The sequence below is a fragment of the Podarcis liolepis genome, assembly GCF_965112155.1.
Source record: "Podarcis liolepis genome assembly, chromosome: 13".
In the NCBI taxonomy this organism is placed as follows: Eukaryota; Metazoa; Chordata; class Lepidosauria; order Squamata; family Lacertidae; genus Podarcis; species Podarcis liolepis.
This window is the reverse complement of record NC_139573.1, coordinates 53022998-53039682: the sequence shown is the minus strand read 5'-3', so window position 1 is coordinate 53039682 and position 16685 is coordinate 53022998. Positions and strand designations below refer to the sequence as shown.

Below are 16685 nucleotides of genomic sequence, written 5' to 3'. Positions count from 1 at the left end.
GGGGCAGGGGCGCAAGATGCAGAACCAGGGAAGGAACAACCACACACCCCAACAGTACCCTCTGGCCTGACCCATTATGGCCTCATCCCAGCACACTTTGACCCTATTAATTCAGCTGCCTGACAACCCAGCAACCTGGCCCCTGTTTGCCAGCTCATGTCACAGAGTGCTGATTTGCATGCAAGCCTTATAGTGGCCTGCAAGAGGGATGCCTGTCAGATGATGGTGAGGGACTTACAGAGAAAAGTGTGCCCATCAGCTATAATGAGAAGGAACTGTGAAGGTAGGAGGCGCTCCGAGGCCCAGATGGGAGATGAGTGGCATAGAATTATTATTATTACTATTATTATTATTATTATTGTCATCCATCACTGGTGCCTGTGACTTGGCTCACTGGCTTGACTTGTCCACAGCTCTTGACAGCTGGGCAGGCCCTCAGCTGTGATCCCTACATTATATTTACTGCTGTGAATATCTGGTTGGGTACTAGATTGAACCATATGGCCTTTCCATGCCTCTATTCTCTGAAATCTAAGGCTGCGGAAACATCTCACCTTGAAGTCACAGGGGCATTCCATTAAATGTCAACTTACAGACTCATTTTTCCTTTAAAAAAAATCTAGATCATTTCAAAGAGAATTTCTCAAAGTTTGGGGATCTTGCCTCTGTGTGGGATGGTGTTTAACAGGAAGGAGAGTATATGTGAATTGAAATTAATCTCTCCAGATACCCACAGGTGTTGTTGAATTGAAGGTAGAGTGAATGTTGGGGGGGGGGGCAGTTGAGAGTAGTGAGTTCTAGGAGGCACTTGGGGGGGGGATCTGAAACTGGGCTGTTACATGGGTGTCAAGTCGGATGAATGACGCAGCGAGAAAACCACTAAAAAGGAGGCACAGAATGCCAGCTGGAGGAGATACAGGTTTCTGCCTTGGCCGCACCTGACCCACCGCAAATAAGGATCCTGTGTATTTCTGCATTTTTATGTTCTGTCTGCTGTACACAGCCCAGAAATCTTTTCTTTAAATTGCTCTGTTAGCACAGGTACTTGCAGGGATAACACATGTTCACCTGACATGCTGGAGCTACAGCATGCAGAAGGTATAATAGGGTACAGAATCCAGCTTCCTGCTAATCTTACCTTTTTTTAAATAAAAAAAAATAAATGGCAAATTTCTGGTCCTCATGGTCTTTGAAAACTTGAAAATGTGTAGATAACGCCTGATAAAGTCTCAGACACTAGATAGGTTGCTGAATAAGATTTTGGGGGGTTGTGGGTGGGGCTTTCACATTCTTGGAATGCCCAGACGGAACAAACTTACAATGCATCTGAACAGAATCAGAACGTTCTGCAAAAGGAGGAGTTATGCAGATGGGCTCAGTTTGATCCCCAAGCATCTTTTCTTGGCAGTTTTAAAATAGCGTTAAATGTTTTTGCACAATCACTGGTAGGGCGGCACTTGAAAGAAACTCAGAGATTGTTTGGTGTGGAGAGTGCTCAGAGAGCACAACCAGGGCATGGTACAAATAACTATTATTATTATTATTATTATTATTATTATTATTATTATTAGCCTACACTAACCAGCAATTGCTCTGGACAGTCTCAAGGCAGAAGTATTTCCACAAACACAAATGGCTTTAGCCATTGAAGCCCCAAATCCATGCATATTTTACTTGGGAGGAAACTCCATTGAACTGTTGGGATTTATTTCCAAGTAGAAGAAAGCCTCCAGATCAGGACTGAAAACAACCCTTCCCCCCCAAATGGTGCCCAAATTGCTTTTGCTTCGTATATACTGTATTTTATTGTATTGTATCGCACATTTAATTCCATAAAATGATGTTCTTACCTCCTGCAATCCTGCATCAATTTAGAGCTTTTCCACTGCTTCCCAACCAGCACCCCTCTCTTTACACACGAGGTGTCCGCTGCAGCGGGCAAGGGCGGCCCTTCCCTGGGCACAAAGCAGCAAGCCATCTTAGCTGTGTCGCCAGGGGGTGAGATTCACCCTTTCCCTCCAGATGTTGCCCAAATCGGTTCTTTTGTTCCCTATATATTATATTTTATTGTATTGTATTGTATTACACATTGAATTCCCTAAAACGATTCTCATCTTAAGTCTGCGTTACACCTCCTGCAGTCCTGCATCACTTTTGAGCTTTTCCATCATGCCCACTTTCCCTCCCCACTGCACCCCACCCTGTTACTCTGCTTCCCCTCCAGTTTACTCTGAGTAACATTCCTGGGTATTCCCGTCTTATTCACCACGCTGTGACTTTGCAGGTGGTGCTGATAAAGATATCCCCGAATGGCAGCTTTATTTCATTCCCACAAATGGACCAGGGCTCCTGCCCACCCATTCCTGCATCCACACAGCTACAAGACGTCCAGGAATCAGCATCCCAGAAGCTGCCTGCTTCTTCTTGCACGGCTTCCCAATTAGCATCCCTCTCTTTACACACGAGGTGTCTGCTGCAGCGGGCAAGGGCGGCCCTTCCCTGGGCATCCAGCAGTGAGCCATCTTAGCTGCATTGACGGAGGGGTGTGATTCTTTTCTCAGCCAGAAAGGGGAAAGCAGGGGAAAGTTGGGCAAAAAATAAAATAAAAAATTGAGGTGCTGGAATGGAAGTCCAGAAGAAGAAAAGCACTGCTGCTCCCTGCAATCATCCTGATAGAACAAGCACTTCAGCTTCCTGTTCCCGGTTCCAAGGAAATGGGCGTGAGGAAGCTGCAGGTTCCTCATCCCTGTTCTAAAAAGCAGATGTGGCTCCCAGTACGTTTGCAAGCACAATTCACAGTGTGGATCCTGTCTACCTAAAGAAGGGTTGCCTCCTGGTTTTTTAAAAACAGAGTTGTAAAGTTCCATCCTTGACAGCAAACTTAGAAGGATCGGAATCAGGCTGCAAAACCTTGTTTTGAGCAAGTCCAGCCATGAAGCTAGCTGCCTTCCCTCCCTTTTCCCCACTTAAGAAAGAATCAGGCATCAACATGGGAACTTTAAAAATAAGCTTTATTTACTTTAGAATCATGCATCGGTTCACATCAATAGTGGCATTAAAAACTGTGCAGGCAAAATAGTGTTATACATTTGCCGGAGACCCCCCCACCCCCCAAGCCCCAGAAATACACAAAAGGTAGATTTTTGATTAATTGGGATATCAATGAAAGTACAGGTTGCACAACTGTGCCAGACAAGTAATTCCTGGGCTGACTTTTGCAAACTAGGCTCGCCAGTCTAGCAAAGGGCAAATCTGTTAACACACTTGAGCTTGCTGGGCACATGACCCAAGGGGAAGTGGGGATGAGCCCCAAAGGTATGGTGGGTACACAGTCTATCATTTCAAGGGAAAGGTCTCTAGCAGGCTTTAGCTTACACGGGGCAGAAACGTAGTGAGATTTATTTTGCATTATTTCTCTGCACCATCACTGTGTGTGACCCTTTGAAAAGAGGTTCCTTAAACTCTTTAATTTGAGGCAAGGAGGCAACAGCGAAAGGCTGAGGATCCAGGGTGGTCCCCTGAGTCCTGCTGAAAGACAGAAGTCAGGATCTGTCAGTTTAGACTTCTGGGTTCCCTGGCATTTCCCATATGTATCCTCTGGGACAACACTGGGCCTCTACCACCACTGGCTATTCCTGGTCTCAGCTCGCGTGTGACGCTACAGTTCCCAGATGGACACAGAGTACAACTGCAAGCATTAAAACCTCAGGAGCCACCAGCAATTTCATGCTCTGTGAGTTTGCCCAGCAGCATGGTGTGGCGATGCAATAATTGGGGAATCTGCAGACAGTGAGAGCCCATTCACATGAGAGCCCACACTGTATCCTGCTTCCTCCACAGGGCCAGGCTCCAGGGATGAGGCTCCAGATCCGGCACCCGGGATGAAGAACCGAACAACATCCCGGCGGTTCCCGGCTGACGTCCCTCGCACCTCTTCCCCACTGCCCCTTCTCCATGTGGGCATGGCTCCTTCCCGGCCCTGTTTGGCGCAGAAGCAGCAGCCAAGGTTTCCACCCATCAAAAACACTTATTCCGGAGCCAGGGGAGAATTTGGCTGCTGCTTCTGTTCTAGGCCGGTCGGGACGGAGCCCAGACACCCGAATGGAGGAGTTCAGGGTGGGGCAGCTAATAAGATCAGGTAGGAGGAAATGCCCCTTCCCAGGTCCCCCCCTCCTGCCCCAGACTGGGCTAGCGTGGCTGGGAGCTAGGAGCCTGCTGATGTCTCCATTTTCTTTGCAGGGAGGGAGCCTTTCCCCAACATATACTTTGTTCTGGTCAAATCCCTGGAGAGACGTGACGACCCTCAGGTACTGGGGCAGAGGGAACAAAGGGGTCCTTCCATAGTTTTTGGCCCATCTGAGGCCCATTCTCATATGATGTCCTGCTTCCTCCACAGGGCCACACCTCCAGGGATGAGGCTCCAGAGCCAGGATTATTATCAAGAAACTATCATGAAGGTTCCTGGCCCCTGATCCTCGCCTGCCTCACCCTCCATCCGTTCCCCATGCGGGCATGGCTCCTTCCCGGCCCTACTTGGCGCAGAAGCAGCAGCCAAGGTTTCACCCCATCAAGAACACCTCCAGAGTTATTCCGGAGCCGGGGGGAGACTTGGGCTGCTGCCTCTGTGCCAGGCCGGTCGGGACGGAGCCCAGACGCCCGTACGGAGGAGTACAGGTTGGGGCAGCTAATAAGATCAGGTAGGAGGAAATGCCCCCTTCCCAGGTCCCCCTTCCTGCCCCAAACTGGGGCTAATGTGGCTGGGAGCCAGGCGCCTGCTGATGTCTCCGTTTGTTTTGCAGCGAGGAGAAGGTTCAGGCTGGGAGCCGCTGCATCCTGGGAGGGACTGGAGCCCAGACAAAGGCCTCTCACCCCATAGGTACTGGGACAGGGGGAAGGACAAAGACCCCCGTACGGACGCAAAGTGTGGAAAAGCTCAGAGTTCAGGTAGGGGGAAATGTGCCCAGGCAGGAGCAGCCATGGTTGGCAGCCAGTGGTGACGTGGGCATGGGCAGCCTGGCAGGGGGGCTTGTTTTGTCCCCCTCCTTCCTTGGGTCAGCTGGCCAGACACCCTCGCCAGCGCTCAGGCTGTCCCTACAGAAGGGGGCCCTATGACTCCACCGCAGGAGGGCCCTGCCTCCACTGGCTTGCCTGCCCATGGGGGGCTGCCAGGCTGCTCTGTGCCAAACAGGAGAAGGAAAGAAGGAAGAGTGAGGAAGGGAGGGAGGGAGTTGGGAAGGCAGACTGCCGGGGGGGGGGGGGAGAAAATATTGAGGGTGATGTGCCCCAGAAGGAAATCACTGGGGATGGCCCACGGGACCCCTGTCCCCTAGAGAGTACGATATCCTTCTTCCTTCACAGGGACGTGGTTTGGGGAAACCACAAGCAGCCCAGCAGCAGCCCAGTGGTGCAGGGAAACCCACCAAAATCCGGATTTATGTTGTGACCTTGTGTGGCAGGGGAAGTGTTTCCCAGTGATCTTGCCAGCTGGAGGAGAAAGGCCTGATTTAGAGATCCCTATAGTTTTATGGAGAGGGTTTCTCTGTGGTCCACCTGGCCAGGACAAGGAGTGGGATCCTTTGCCAAGGCTGCGCTGGGGCAGTTTTAGGATGGCATGACTGGGGCGCTCAGGCTGGGCACCATGCTGCAGAGGGGGCTAAAACAATGCGGGAGGGGTGCCAAATTGTAGGGTGGTACAGGCAGGGCCGTAGCTAGGGGGTGGTGAGGTGGGCCCCCAACAGGGGCGCAGGTGAGGGGTGGGGCACAAAATGGGCTCAAAAATATGTCCATAAATATGTCTAAATATATAGATGATAATAATAAATATTATCATCTATATATTTATCTGGAACTCCTCCAAGCAATCAGAATAACAGCTTGTTTCTTCCTCAGGCGAGAGGCCCGCCAGAATGAGGGGGGAAAGGCTCCCACTTCAGGTAAGTGGAAATGCCAACTGAGTGCCCCATATTTTAGGAATGCTTCCTTCCCGTGTCCCCCCCCCCCCTCATGCGCCAGACTGGTGCTATCATCTAGGATCCAGTCACTTGCTGATTACTCCATTTCCTTTGCAGGGAGGGAGCCTTTCCCCAACGTCTACTTCGTGCTGGCGAAATCCCTGGAGGGACGTGGCGAACATCATGTACTGGGACAGAAGGAAGGGGTCCTTGTGGAACTTCTTTTGGGGGGTCATCAAAAATGGGGCAGTAGTTTTTCAGCCGCCCCAGCCCCTTCTCATCAGATGCTTCCTGCTTCCTCCACAGGACCACGCCTCCAGGGATGAGGCTCCAGCGCCTGCTCCCGGGACGAAGAACAACAGACCATCACGGCGGTTCCCGGCCCCTGATCCTCGCCTGCCTCACCCTCCATCCGTTCCCCGTGCGGGCATGGCTCCTTCCCGGCCCTACTTGGCGCAGAAGTAGCAGCCAAGGTTTCGCCCCATCAAGAACACCTCCAGAGTTATTTTGGAGCCGGGGGAGACTTGGGCTGCTGCCTCTGTGCCAAGCCGGCCGGGACGGAGCCCAGACGCCCGTACGGAGGAGGTCAGGTTGGGGCAGCTAATAAGATCAGGTAGGAGGAAATGCCCCTTCCCAGGTCCCCCCCCCTCCTGCCCCAGACTGGGCTAGCGTGCCTGGGAGCCAGGCGCCTGCTGATATCTCCGTTTGTTTTGCAGTGAGGAGAAGGTTCAGGCTGGGAGCCGCTGCATCCTGGGAGGGACTGGAGCCCAGACAAAGGCCTCTCCCCCCAGAGCTAATGGGACAGGGGGAAGGACAAAGACCCCCATAGGGAGGCAAAGTGTGGAAAGGCTCAGAGTTCAAGTAGGGGGAAATGCCCCCTTCCCAGATCCCCCACCCTTCAGACTGTGCTAGCATGACTGGGAGCTAGGAGCCTGCTGATGTCTCCATTTTCTTTGCAGGGAGGGAGCCTTTCCCCAACATATACTTTGTTCTGGTCAAATCCCTGGAGAGATTTGACGACCCTCAGGTACTGGAGCAGAGGGAACAAAGGGGTCCTTCCATTGTTTTTGGCCCATCAGAGGCCCCTTCTCATATGATGTCCTGCTTCCTCCCCAGGGCCACACCTCCAGGGATGAGGCTCCAGCGCCAGGATTATTATCAAGAGACTGTCATGGCGGTTCCCGGCCCCTGATCCTCGCCTGCCTCACCTTCCATCCGTTCCCTGTGTGGGCATGGCTCCTTCCCGGCCCTACTTGGCACAGAAGCAGCAGCCAATGTTTCCCCCCATCAAAAGCACCTCCCGAGTTATTCCGGAGCCGGGGGGAGACTTTGGCTGCTGCCTCTGTGCCAGCCCGGTCGGGACGGAGCCCAGACGTCCGTACGGAGGAGGTCAGGTTGGGGCAGCTGATAAGATCAGGTAGGAGGAAATGCCTCTTCCCAGGTCCCCCACCCTCCTGCCCCAGATTGGGGCTAGCGTGGCTGGGAGCCAGGCACTTGCTGATGTCTCCGTTTGTTTTGCAGGGAGGAGAAGATTCAGCCTGGGAGCCGCTGCATCCTGGGAGGGACTGGAGCCCAGACAAAGGCCTCTCACCCCAGAGGTACTGAGACAGAGGGAAGGACAAAGACCCCCATAGGGAGGCAAAGTGTGGAAAGGCTCAGAGTTCAGGTAGGGGGAAATGCCAATTGAGTGCTGGAGTGGGGGGGGGGGAGCAGGCCTGTCTCTCCCCAGCCCCTCGCCCCCTCCTTCCAAGCCAGGGGTCTGGCCATTATGTGCCCAGGCAGGAGCAGCGATCGTTGGCAGCCAGTGGTGACGTGGGCATGGGCAGCATGGCAGGGGTGCTTGTTCTGTCCCCCTCCTTCCCTGGGTCAGCTGGCCAGACACCCTCGCCCGTGGGTATACTTTCTTCTGGCCAAATCCCTGGAGAGACGTGAGGACCCTCAGGTACTGGGGCAGAAGGAAGGAAGGGGTCCTATTGAAACATGTTTGGGGAGTCGTAGGAACACTGTCCCCTGTGGCTGTTGCCCAAGCCGCCCTTATAAAAAGAACAGGTAAGAGGAAGGAAAGATTTGCATGGGGCTGGAGAACACCCTACAAGATGAGTGTCAACAGAGAATGGAAGAACCTTCCTGCATGAGAGGAGAAAAGAGATGGTCTTGTCCGGAAGTGGATTCCTCCACAGGGCCACGCTTCCAGAGAATGGTCTCCATCGCCACTTCCCAAGCTGACGGACAAGAGCCAAACTCCGTCATCTGTAGCATTCCAGTCTTGCATTTCTGGATTGACTCCCAAAATATATGAACAGGAAAGAGCGATCACATGCACCAGCTCCTTGATTAAGCACTTCTCTCAACATTTGAACTTTGATGTGAGGAAGCAGGTCTCAAGGTGACTTCTGGACTAAGGCTTAATGCTGAAAATTCAGATTAATATTTTCATAGGGCCACGCTTCCAGAGAATGGTCTTCGTCGCCACTTCCCACGCTGATAGACAAGAGCCAAACGCAGTCTTCTGTGACATTTCGGTCTTGCTTTTCTGGGTTGTAAAGTCCTTCCATGTCGCTGGAGGAATCTATGCTACTCAGTGCCTTGCATGTTTTCTCGGATGTCCTGGTTGCTGTCTGAATGTGCCCTTCCCTGAAAGCGGAGAGCGGCATGACTGGCACATGTTAAAACTAAATAAAGAAATTAGAGCAACTGGTTGCTTTCGATATGCCAATGATCAAATAATATTTCATAATAAACAGTGTTAAAAAGGAAAAAAGCAAGCTGTTTTCTTTCCTTCTCTGCCTTCTCTGGCTGCTACTGGGAGCTCTGCTTAAGAAGGCTGGAGCCAGCTGGTTTTCATCAGCGCTTTCTTCTTGGGGTCCTTGAAGCCGCAGGTGAAGTCACTCCCCCTTTTACCCCTTCAGGCTGCTGTTCAGCAGGTGAAGCAGATTCCTGCCCCATGACACTATCCCACTCCCCAAGGTGCGCCTCCACCTGCTGGGTGGGTGCCAGCATTTGGGGAGCACAATGGTGGAAGTGATGGACCAACTGGGGGGAGGGGGAGCATCTTCCCAGAAGGATTTTCCATGAAGGCCATGAAATTGGCTGTAGCACCCAAATCTATCATCTTCTTCTTTGGCGATCACTCGTAGCCAAGTAAGATTGTCTTCCACGAACATGGTCTTAAGAGTGAGTCCATAATGGACTGTGGAGGCCAATTCTGGATCCACACTTCCTTCCACAGTGGGGACATAGGTTTCTGGTGGGAGTTGATCACGGTGAGGGTTTGCCAAACATTCTTCCTCCTAGTTTATATCTCCCTTTTGTCCTGAGTTTGTGTGTCTTCAAAGTCCATGACACTGTTGGTAAAGGCTGTTCTCCAATTGGAGCATTTGCAGGCCAGCATTCCCCCATTGTTTACACAACATTTCTTTTAGATCTGCCTTGAGAGAGTCTTTAAACTTCTTTCGTTGAGCACCAGCATTACATTTCTAACTTGCTTGGGAAGATGATAATCAGGCATAGCCCAGGTCTGTTAAGCTGCTTTCCAGGTGTTTTCAGAGGGTGGTGTGAGGTATCTGGGCATTAGGAAAACAAGCCAAGCCTGGCTCTGTGGCCATCCAAAATTGTGGTTATTCTGTTTCTGGGCATGGGACTGCCACATTCCCTGGCCTCCACAGGAGACTCACAGTCCCTCTCTGCGTCTCTGTTCCTTTTTGGCCACCGTCAAACGACTCTCATACTGATCCTAAGCTGAATAACTGCCCAGCCCAGCTGACCTCCTCCCTCCAGAACCCACCGCTCTCAACCGACTCTCAACTGCCTCCCCCACCAACATTCAAACTCCCTTTCCAAGCCTCCTCCAATCGTCTCTCTCCCCCAGAATTCCACACTCTCTCTTCCCCCCTCCCTCCCTGCTTGACATTCCCTTGGGAATTCTGATATCATTACCTCAATTACCCTATTACCCACAATATTGTTATGGATTGAGGGGGGATCCCATTAAACAATAGAAATTAATAAATGGTAGGATTTGGGCTTATTTGGTTCTCTCTCCCCTTACTCTACCCTAGGAGGAATTGCAAGGGGTCTGTGCATCTGGCTGGTAAGGAGAAGATGGTCAGAGTTTGGAGCCCAGCCAGGGCTGGCATTGGGCAGGATCCTGGCATTGTCTGGGGTTGGACTAGATGACCCTTGGGATCCCTCTCAAATCTACCCTGCTATGATTCCATCAAGCAGCTAAAGGAAGGGGCGTGGGAGCAAGATGCAGAACAAGGGGAGGCACAAACACCCCCCCCCCAACAGCACCCTCTGGCCTGACCCACGGTGGCCTCATCCCAGCACACTTTGAGCCTATTCATTCAGCTTCCTGACAACAAAACAACCTGGCCCCTGTTTGCCAGCTCATGTCACAGAGTGCTGATTTGAATGCAAGTCTTATAGTGGCCTGCAAGAGGGATGCCTGTTAGATGATGGTGAGAGAAAAGTGTGCCCATCAGCTATAATGAGAAGGAACTGTGAAGGTAGGAGGCGCTCCGAGGCCCAGAGGGGAGATGAGTGGCATAGAATTATTATTATTATTATTATTATTATTATTATTATTATTAGTGTCACCTGTCACTTGTGCATGTGACCTGGCTCACTGGCTTGACTTGTCCACAGCTGTTGACAGCTGGGCAGGCCCTCAGCTGTGATCCCTACATTATATTTACTGCTGTGAATATCTGGTTGGGTACTAGATTGAACCATATGGCCTTTCCATGCCTCTATTTTCGGAAATCTCCCCTGTTTCAGTCACAAGGGAAATTCCTTCCTTGAAACTACTATTGACATTGGGATTGGAAAGCCACCAGCGATGCCCAAGGGAGCTTCCCTCTCATCAAAGGGTTAAGCTGCTCTCACTCGCCCACCCACCCAGCTGCTATTTGTGGTTTTGCAAAAATGGCACCTGTTAAATGCAAAGACGTATTCAATGTCACTTCTAGTTTCGGCCTCACTGAAAACATATAAAGACAGTTTGAGTTCTGTGGTACCAAAAGCAGCAGCAATGGTGTCAAAACTATTCGGAAGGAAGATAATGCAATCATGGTGCCATATGCAAGTAGAATGATAATCAGAGAAATCCCTTTATCTAGTTGCTGCCATAGATATTTCATACTCCGCCACCAAGTCCAGAACAACATCCATCACCCCATTGTCTTTAAACTGACAAGAGACTTCAGTTTTCCATTGGGATGACGCCATTTGGGCCCTTTTTGTGGAGCTTGGGATTTTGAGGGGTGGCGATGGGGGAGAGAGAACTTGCAAAGCACAACAATCCCAGACCCCGGAGCTGAAGGACAAAGTTGTAGCACTGATTACCATTTACAAACTGTCTCACTGATACAAATGTTTTCACCAATAACAATATATGAATAACATAATTTAATAAAGCACGTTAAGACATCATACAGCTTTGCAAACATACAGAGTGATATTGCTTTAACCATATTTTTAAAAATGTACAAGAAAGGTTGTTCTGGGGGGAGGGGAGCGCAGAAGAGAAAAAAGCGAGGCCTTCAGTCGCCTGTCTCATTTCGCTCGGCATGTACAAAGCCAATGTGCAGGTGGGAAACCTCTTTTGGATTTTCAAAGTCCAGCAAATCTTAAAAGACGGCGCAGTGCCATTAGCAAGGTCACAGTTGGGCTTGGCCAACAAGAAAAAGAGGAGCAACAGGACTGGTCAATCAAATGTGCACTATTGGCCCCTCTAGGCCTCCTATACTTCCTTGTAAGGGGGTAAAAAAGCTTTTTATCTTCTGGGTCGGTGGGTGGAGGCGCCAGAACCAAATCCAGCCCACCGGGAGGTGCCTCGTTCACCCACACCAGAGGCAAGAGATGCAGACAAAGGAGCATTTTGCCAGCGGGCTGGTAGGGGAAACTGCCTTATTATCCTGACCGTGGGCCCACGCCTTGTTCGGTGTATGGTCTACGGCTGCAGGGCTCTGCAGGAATTCAGGCACCAGCATCTCCCAGCCTTATCCGGATGGAATCTGGGCCCTTCTGTCTCCAAAGGAGATGCTTCACCAAGGAGCCACTTTTTAAAGGAGGACCATAGTTGTCTTGTTCCCTGTGAGGTGGTGGCCTAAGGCATACCTCTCCCCAATGGCTGCAGTTTCCCCAAAACGTAGGAACCGTTGCCTTCACAATAGAGCTTGTCAGATCAGAGAGGGTGTGTGTGTGTGTGTGTGTGTGTGTGTGTGTGTGGTTGTTATGAGGCTTCCCCCTGAGTCCATTCACACCCTGGACATTATGGCAATACTACAAATGCAGTAGGATAAAACCGCAAGGTGGTTTTTGTTTTTGTTTCAAGTGGAGGAATCTGACTTCAAAGAATTTTGGGAAAACTGCTGCTGCCCAAGTCTCCCTTGAGAAAAGAACAGGTAAGAGGAAGGAAAGATGTGAAAAGACAGATTTCTAGTCCCAATGGGAAAATATGGTAAATTTAGAGCTTTGGGTAAAGCACTTTGGGATGTTTTTGAAGCACCACCACCTAGCAGGCACATTAGGGTTTTGAAACAGTCTGCCTTGGTCTAATATTGCATTTCTTAAATAAAAAATTAAAAAGACAAATTTCTAATCCCCAGGAGAAAATATGGTATATTTAGAGCTGCAGCTGATCATGGGACAAGGCAAAGTGGGCCGTGTTTGCTGCACGGCAAGATTGCAGAGTCCCCTCCCCACAAGAGACAGTCTCTGCCTCTCTCTCTGTGCCATCTCTGGGATGCAGGGAATCAGATGGTGGGCCTTGGGTTCCTCATCCCAGCTGTCAACTGCCTGGCCATGGTTGTCCAAAGGGGGGCAGGTAGCAGTTGCTCCCAGCCTGGCCTAGATATACCAAGGATGGACCCACCCAGGGGCCTTTTTAGGCCATAGCTCAGCGCACGTGGAAGGCCACAGGGTCAGTCCTCAGCATCTCCAGGTGAGGCTTGGGGAAACTCTGATTCCCAGGTGAGCTGCTGCCAGCCAGGCCAGAGGAAGGCAGTCTGGAGCTCCCAGGACCCGGGATCTGGCTCCTCAGGCAGCTGTCTATGCAGCCCAGTGGGTGAGGTCTTCTGCCAGGCAAAGGGCCAGGCGCTTTCCTGCATATTCACCTCTGGCGACTGAACACTCCCTGGCCGAGCTTCAGTCTGTCTCTCTGTGTGCCTGTGTTGCGTTAGCACAGCGGGAGTGCCAATGCTTCTTGCATCCTTAGGATCAAAGAATCACAGAGCAGGAAGGGACCTTGAGGGTCATCTAGTCCAACCCCTGCAATGCATGGAGATGCAGCTGTGCCAGATGGGGATCGAACCTGCAAGCTGGGCCTTCTCATCCCCATACCTGAAGCCAAGCAGGGAGTTGAGTCAAGGCCCTTCTGGGTGCCCAGAAGATGCTCTGCCACTGAGCCACAGCCCCTCCCAAACAGAAACACAGGAAGGGGATTTAGACCTTAGATTGCTCATTCTACCTCAGAGTGGCTGGGGCAACCCAGGAAGATGGGCAGGGTACAAATTACTACTACTACTACTACTACTACTACTACTACTACTACTAGTACAGTGGTACCTTGGGTTAAGGACTTAATTCGTTCTGGAGGCCCATTCTTAACCTGAAACTGTTCTCAACCTGAGGTACCCCACTTTAGCTAATGGGGCCTCCCACTGCTACTGCACAGCCACCGTGCAATTTCTGTTCTCATCCTGAAGCAAAATTCTGAACCCGAGGTACTATTTCTGGGTTAGTGGATTCTGTAACCTGAAGCGCCGGTTCTAAAAAGCAGATGTCTTCCCCCCAAAGATCCTGGGAACTGTAGTTTGTTAGGCGCTCTGGGAATAGCTCCCATTAGCAGAGATCCGTGGAGTCCTAGGAACTCAGTCATGAGGAGGAACCAGGAAGGTGGGAGGAGCTCAGATGCCCCGTTCTTGAGTTGGGGAGGGACCCCGTGCCTCGGAAATGGAAAACCGTTGGGTGTTGAGGGTCCCAGGATTGTGCCTTGCCTTCAAGGGGACGCCTGGGAGATGGGGTTTGGTCCTGCTCAAGCTCTAACAGAAGACCATATATTGGAGGATAGGAAGGGATTTCCCTCAGAACAGATTGGCTCGGGTGTATCTGAGAGGAGCCAGCAGATGTAGCGACAGCTAGATTGGGGACTGGGAGCAGCTGGCAGGACCAGAGAACCCCAGTCCTAAAGGACATATGATGATCCCAGTACGTTTGTGAGCACAATTCACAGTGTGGGTCCTGTATACCTGAAGAAGGGTTGCCACCTGGTTCTTTAAAAACATTAAAATTCCATCCTTGACAGCAAACTTAAAAGGATAGGAATCAGGCTGCAAAACCTTCTTTTGAGCAAGTCCAGCCATGAAGCTAGCTGCCTTCCCTCCCTTTGCCCCACTTAAGAAAGAATCAGGCATCAACAACATGGGAACTTTAAAAATAAGCTTTATTTACTTTATAATCATGCATTGGTTCACATCAATAGTGGCATTAAAAACCGTGCAGGCAAAATAGTGTTATACATTTGCCAGAAACCTCCCAAACCCCAGAAATACACAAAAGGTAGAATTTTGATAAATTGGGATATCTATGAAAGTACAGGCTGCACAACTGTGCCAGACAAGGAATTCCTGGGCTGACTTTAGCAAACCAGGCTGGCCCGTCTAGCAAAGAGCAAATATGTTAACACACCTGAGATTGCTGGGCACATGACCCAAGGGGAAGTGGGGATGAGCTCCAAAGGTATGGTGGGTACACAGCCTATGGTTTCAAGGGAAAGGTCTCTAGCGTGCTTTGGCTCACATACTGTATCCTGCTTCCTCCACAGGGCCAGGCTCCAGGGATGAGGCTCCAGCTCCCGGGATGAAGGGTGAGAGAACATCCCAGCGGTTCCTGGCTGATGTCCCTCGCGACACTTCCCCACTGCCTCTTCTCTGTGTGGGCATGGCTCCTTCCTGGCCCTGTTTGTCGCAGAAGCAGCAGCCAAAGTTTCCTCCCATTAAAACAGCTTCTCAGGTGATTTCTGAGAGGGAGGAGACTTTGGCTGCTGCTTCTGTGCTAGGCTGGTCGGACGCCTGTATGGCGGAGAAGTGGGGAGCCCTGATAAGATTAAGTAGGAAGAAATGCCCCTTCCCAGGTCCCCCACCCTCCTGCCCCAGACTGGGGCTAGCCTGGCTGGGAGCCAGGCGCCTGCTCTGTCCATTGAATAATCTGGCTCCAGTGGGGAATGCTTCTGTAGAAATCAATCCCAGAATCCCCCCCCCCCGGTCATTCCTTCCTTCAGTCAGAAGCAGACATGGTGTGTGGAACTGGACCAGGGGAAGAAGTGGCTCTCCTTGCCTTCTTAGCCCATCTTATTCTCTAATTTCTGCATCCCATGCAAATGTCCTTCCTGAGGTTCTAGCCAAGCTCAACTGGTGGTCTCAGTTACCATAATGAACCTTAGAATGAAATAGATATGCCTATATATTTATCTGGAACTCCTCCAGCCAATCAGACTAACGGAGCTTGTTTCTTCCTTAGGCGAGAGGCCGGCCAGAGCAAAGGGGGAAAGGCTCCTAGCTCAGGTAAGTGGAAATGCCAAATGAGTGCCCCATATTCTAGGAATGCTTCCTTCCCTTGTCCCCCACCCTCATGCCCCAGACTGGGGCTAGCGTGGCAGGGAGCCAGGCGCCTGCTCATGTTTCTTTTTTCTTTGCAGTGTGGGAGCCTTTCCCCAACACGTATTTTGTTCTGGCCAAATCCCTGGAGAGACGTGGCGAACATCAGGTACCAGGGCAGAGGGAACGAATGGATCCTTGTGAAACATGTTTTGGGAGTCCTAGAAACACTCTCCCCACCTGTGGCTTCCATACTCATGTGATGTCCGCCTTCCTCCACAGGGCCACGCCTCCAGGGATGAGGCTCCAGCGCCGGCTCCCAGGATGAAGACCCGGACAACATCCTGGAGGTTCCCGGCTGACGTCCCTTGTGGCGCTTCCCCACTGCCCCTTCTCCATGTGGGCATGGCTCCTTCCTGGCCCTGTTTGTCGCAGAAGCAGCAGCCAAAGTTTCCTCCCATTAAAACATCTTCTCGAGTGATTTCTGAGAGGGAGGAGACTTTGGCTGCTGCTTCTGTGCTAGGCCAGTCGAACACCCGTACTGAGAAGAAGTGGGGAGCCCTGATAAGATCAGGTAGGAGGAAATGCCCCTTCCCAAGCCAGGCGCCTGCTGATGTCTCCGTTTTCTTTGCAGGGAGGGAGCCTCTCCCCATACTTTGTTCTGGTCAAATCCCTGGAGAGACGTGACAACCCTCAGGTACTGGGGCAGAGGGAACAAAGGGGTCCTTCCATTGTTTTTGGCCCATCAGAGGCCCATTCTCCCATGATGTCCTGCTTCCTCCACAGGACCACGCCTCCAGGGATGAGGCTCCAGCGCCTGCTCCCGGGACGAAGAACAACAGAGCATCATGGTGGTTCCCGGCCCCTGATCCTCGCCTGCCTCCTCCTCCGCCTGTTCTCCGTGCGGGCATGGCTCCTTCCCGGCCCTACTTGGCACAGAAGTAGCAGCCAAGGTTTCGCCCCATCAAGAACACCTCCAGAGTTATTCTGGAGCCGGGGGAGACTTGAGCTGCTGCCTCTGTGCCAAGCCGGCCGGGACGGAGCCCAGACGCCCGTATGGAGGAGTACAGGTTGGGGCAGCTAATAAGATCAGGTAGGAGGAAATGCCCCCTTCCCAGGTCCCCCCCCCCCCAGA

General features: G+C 51.5%; 1 protein-coding gene and 1 long non-coding RNA gene across 6 annotated transcripts in view; one reads left to right on the top strand and one right to left on the bottom strand.

Annotated features, from left to right (window-relative positions):
• Positions 1-16685, top strand: part of LOC310692375 (uncharacterized protein) — a 52691-nt gene that overhangs the window by 32722 nt on the left and 3284 nt on the right. The window contains exons 4-7 of one of the 5 annotated variants that reach the window (XM_083473272.1): positions 4240-4307; positions 4397-4697; positions 6911-6978; positions 16337-16668. In XM_083473272.1, the coding sequence (XP_083329398.1) occupies positions 4240-4307; positions 4397-4697; positions 6911-6978; positions 16337-16495 (596 nt within the window). In that variant the 3' untranslated portion in view covers positions 16496-16668. The other 4 variants (XM_083473271.1, XM_083473273.1, XR_014518747.1 and 1 more) reach the window with 4 other exon arrangements.
• On the bottom strand, positions 14379-16123 carry LOC310692419. The gene is made up of 2 exons (XR_014518790.1): positions 15791-16123; positions 14379-15391 (listed from the first exon to the last, which is right to left on the bottom strand). It is a non-coding gene; the product is annotated as an uncharacterized lncRNA (long non-coding RNA).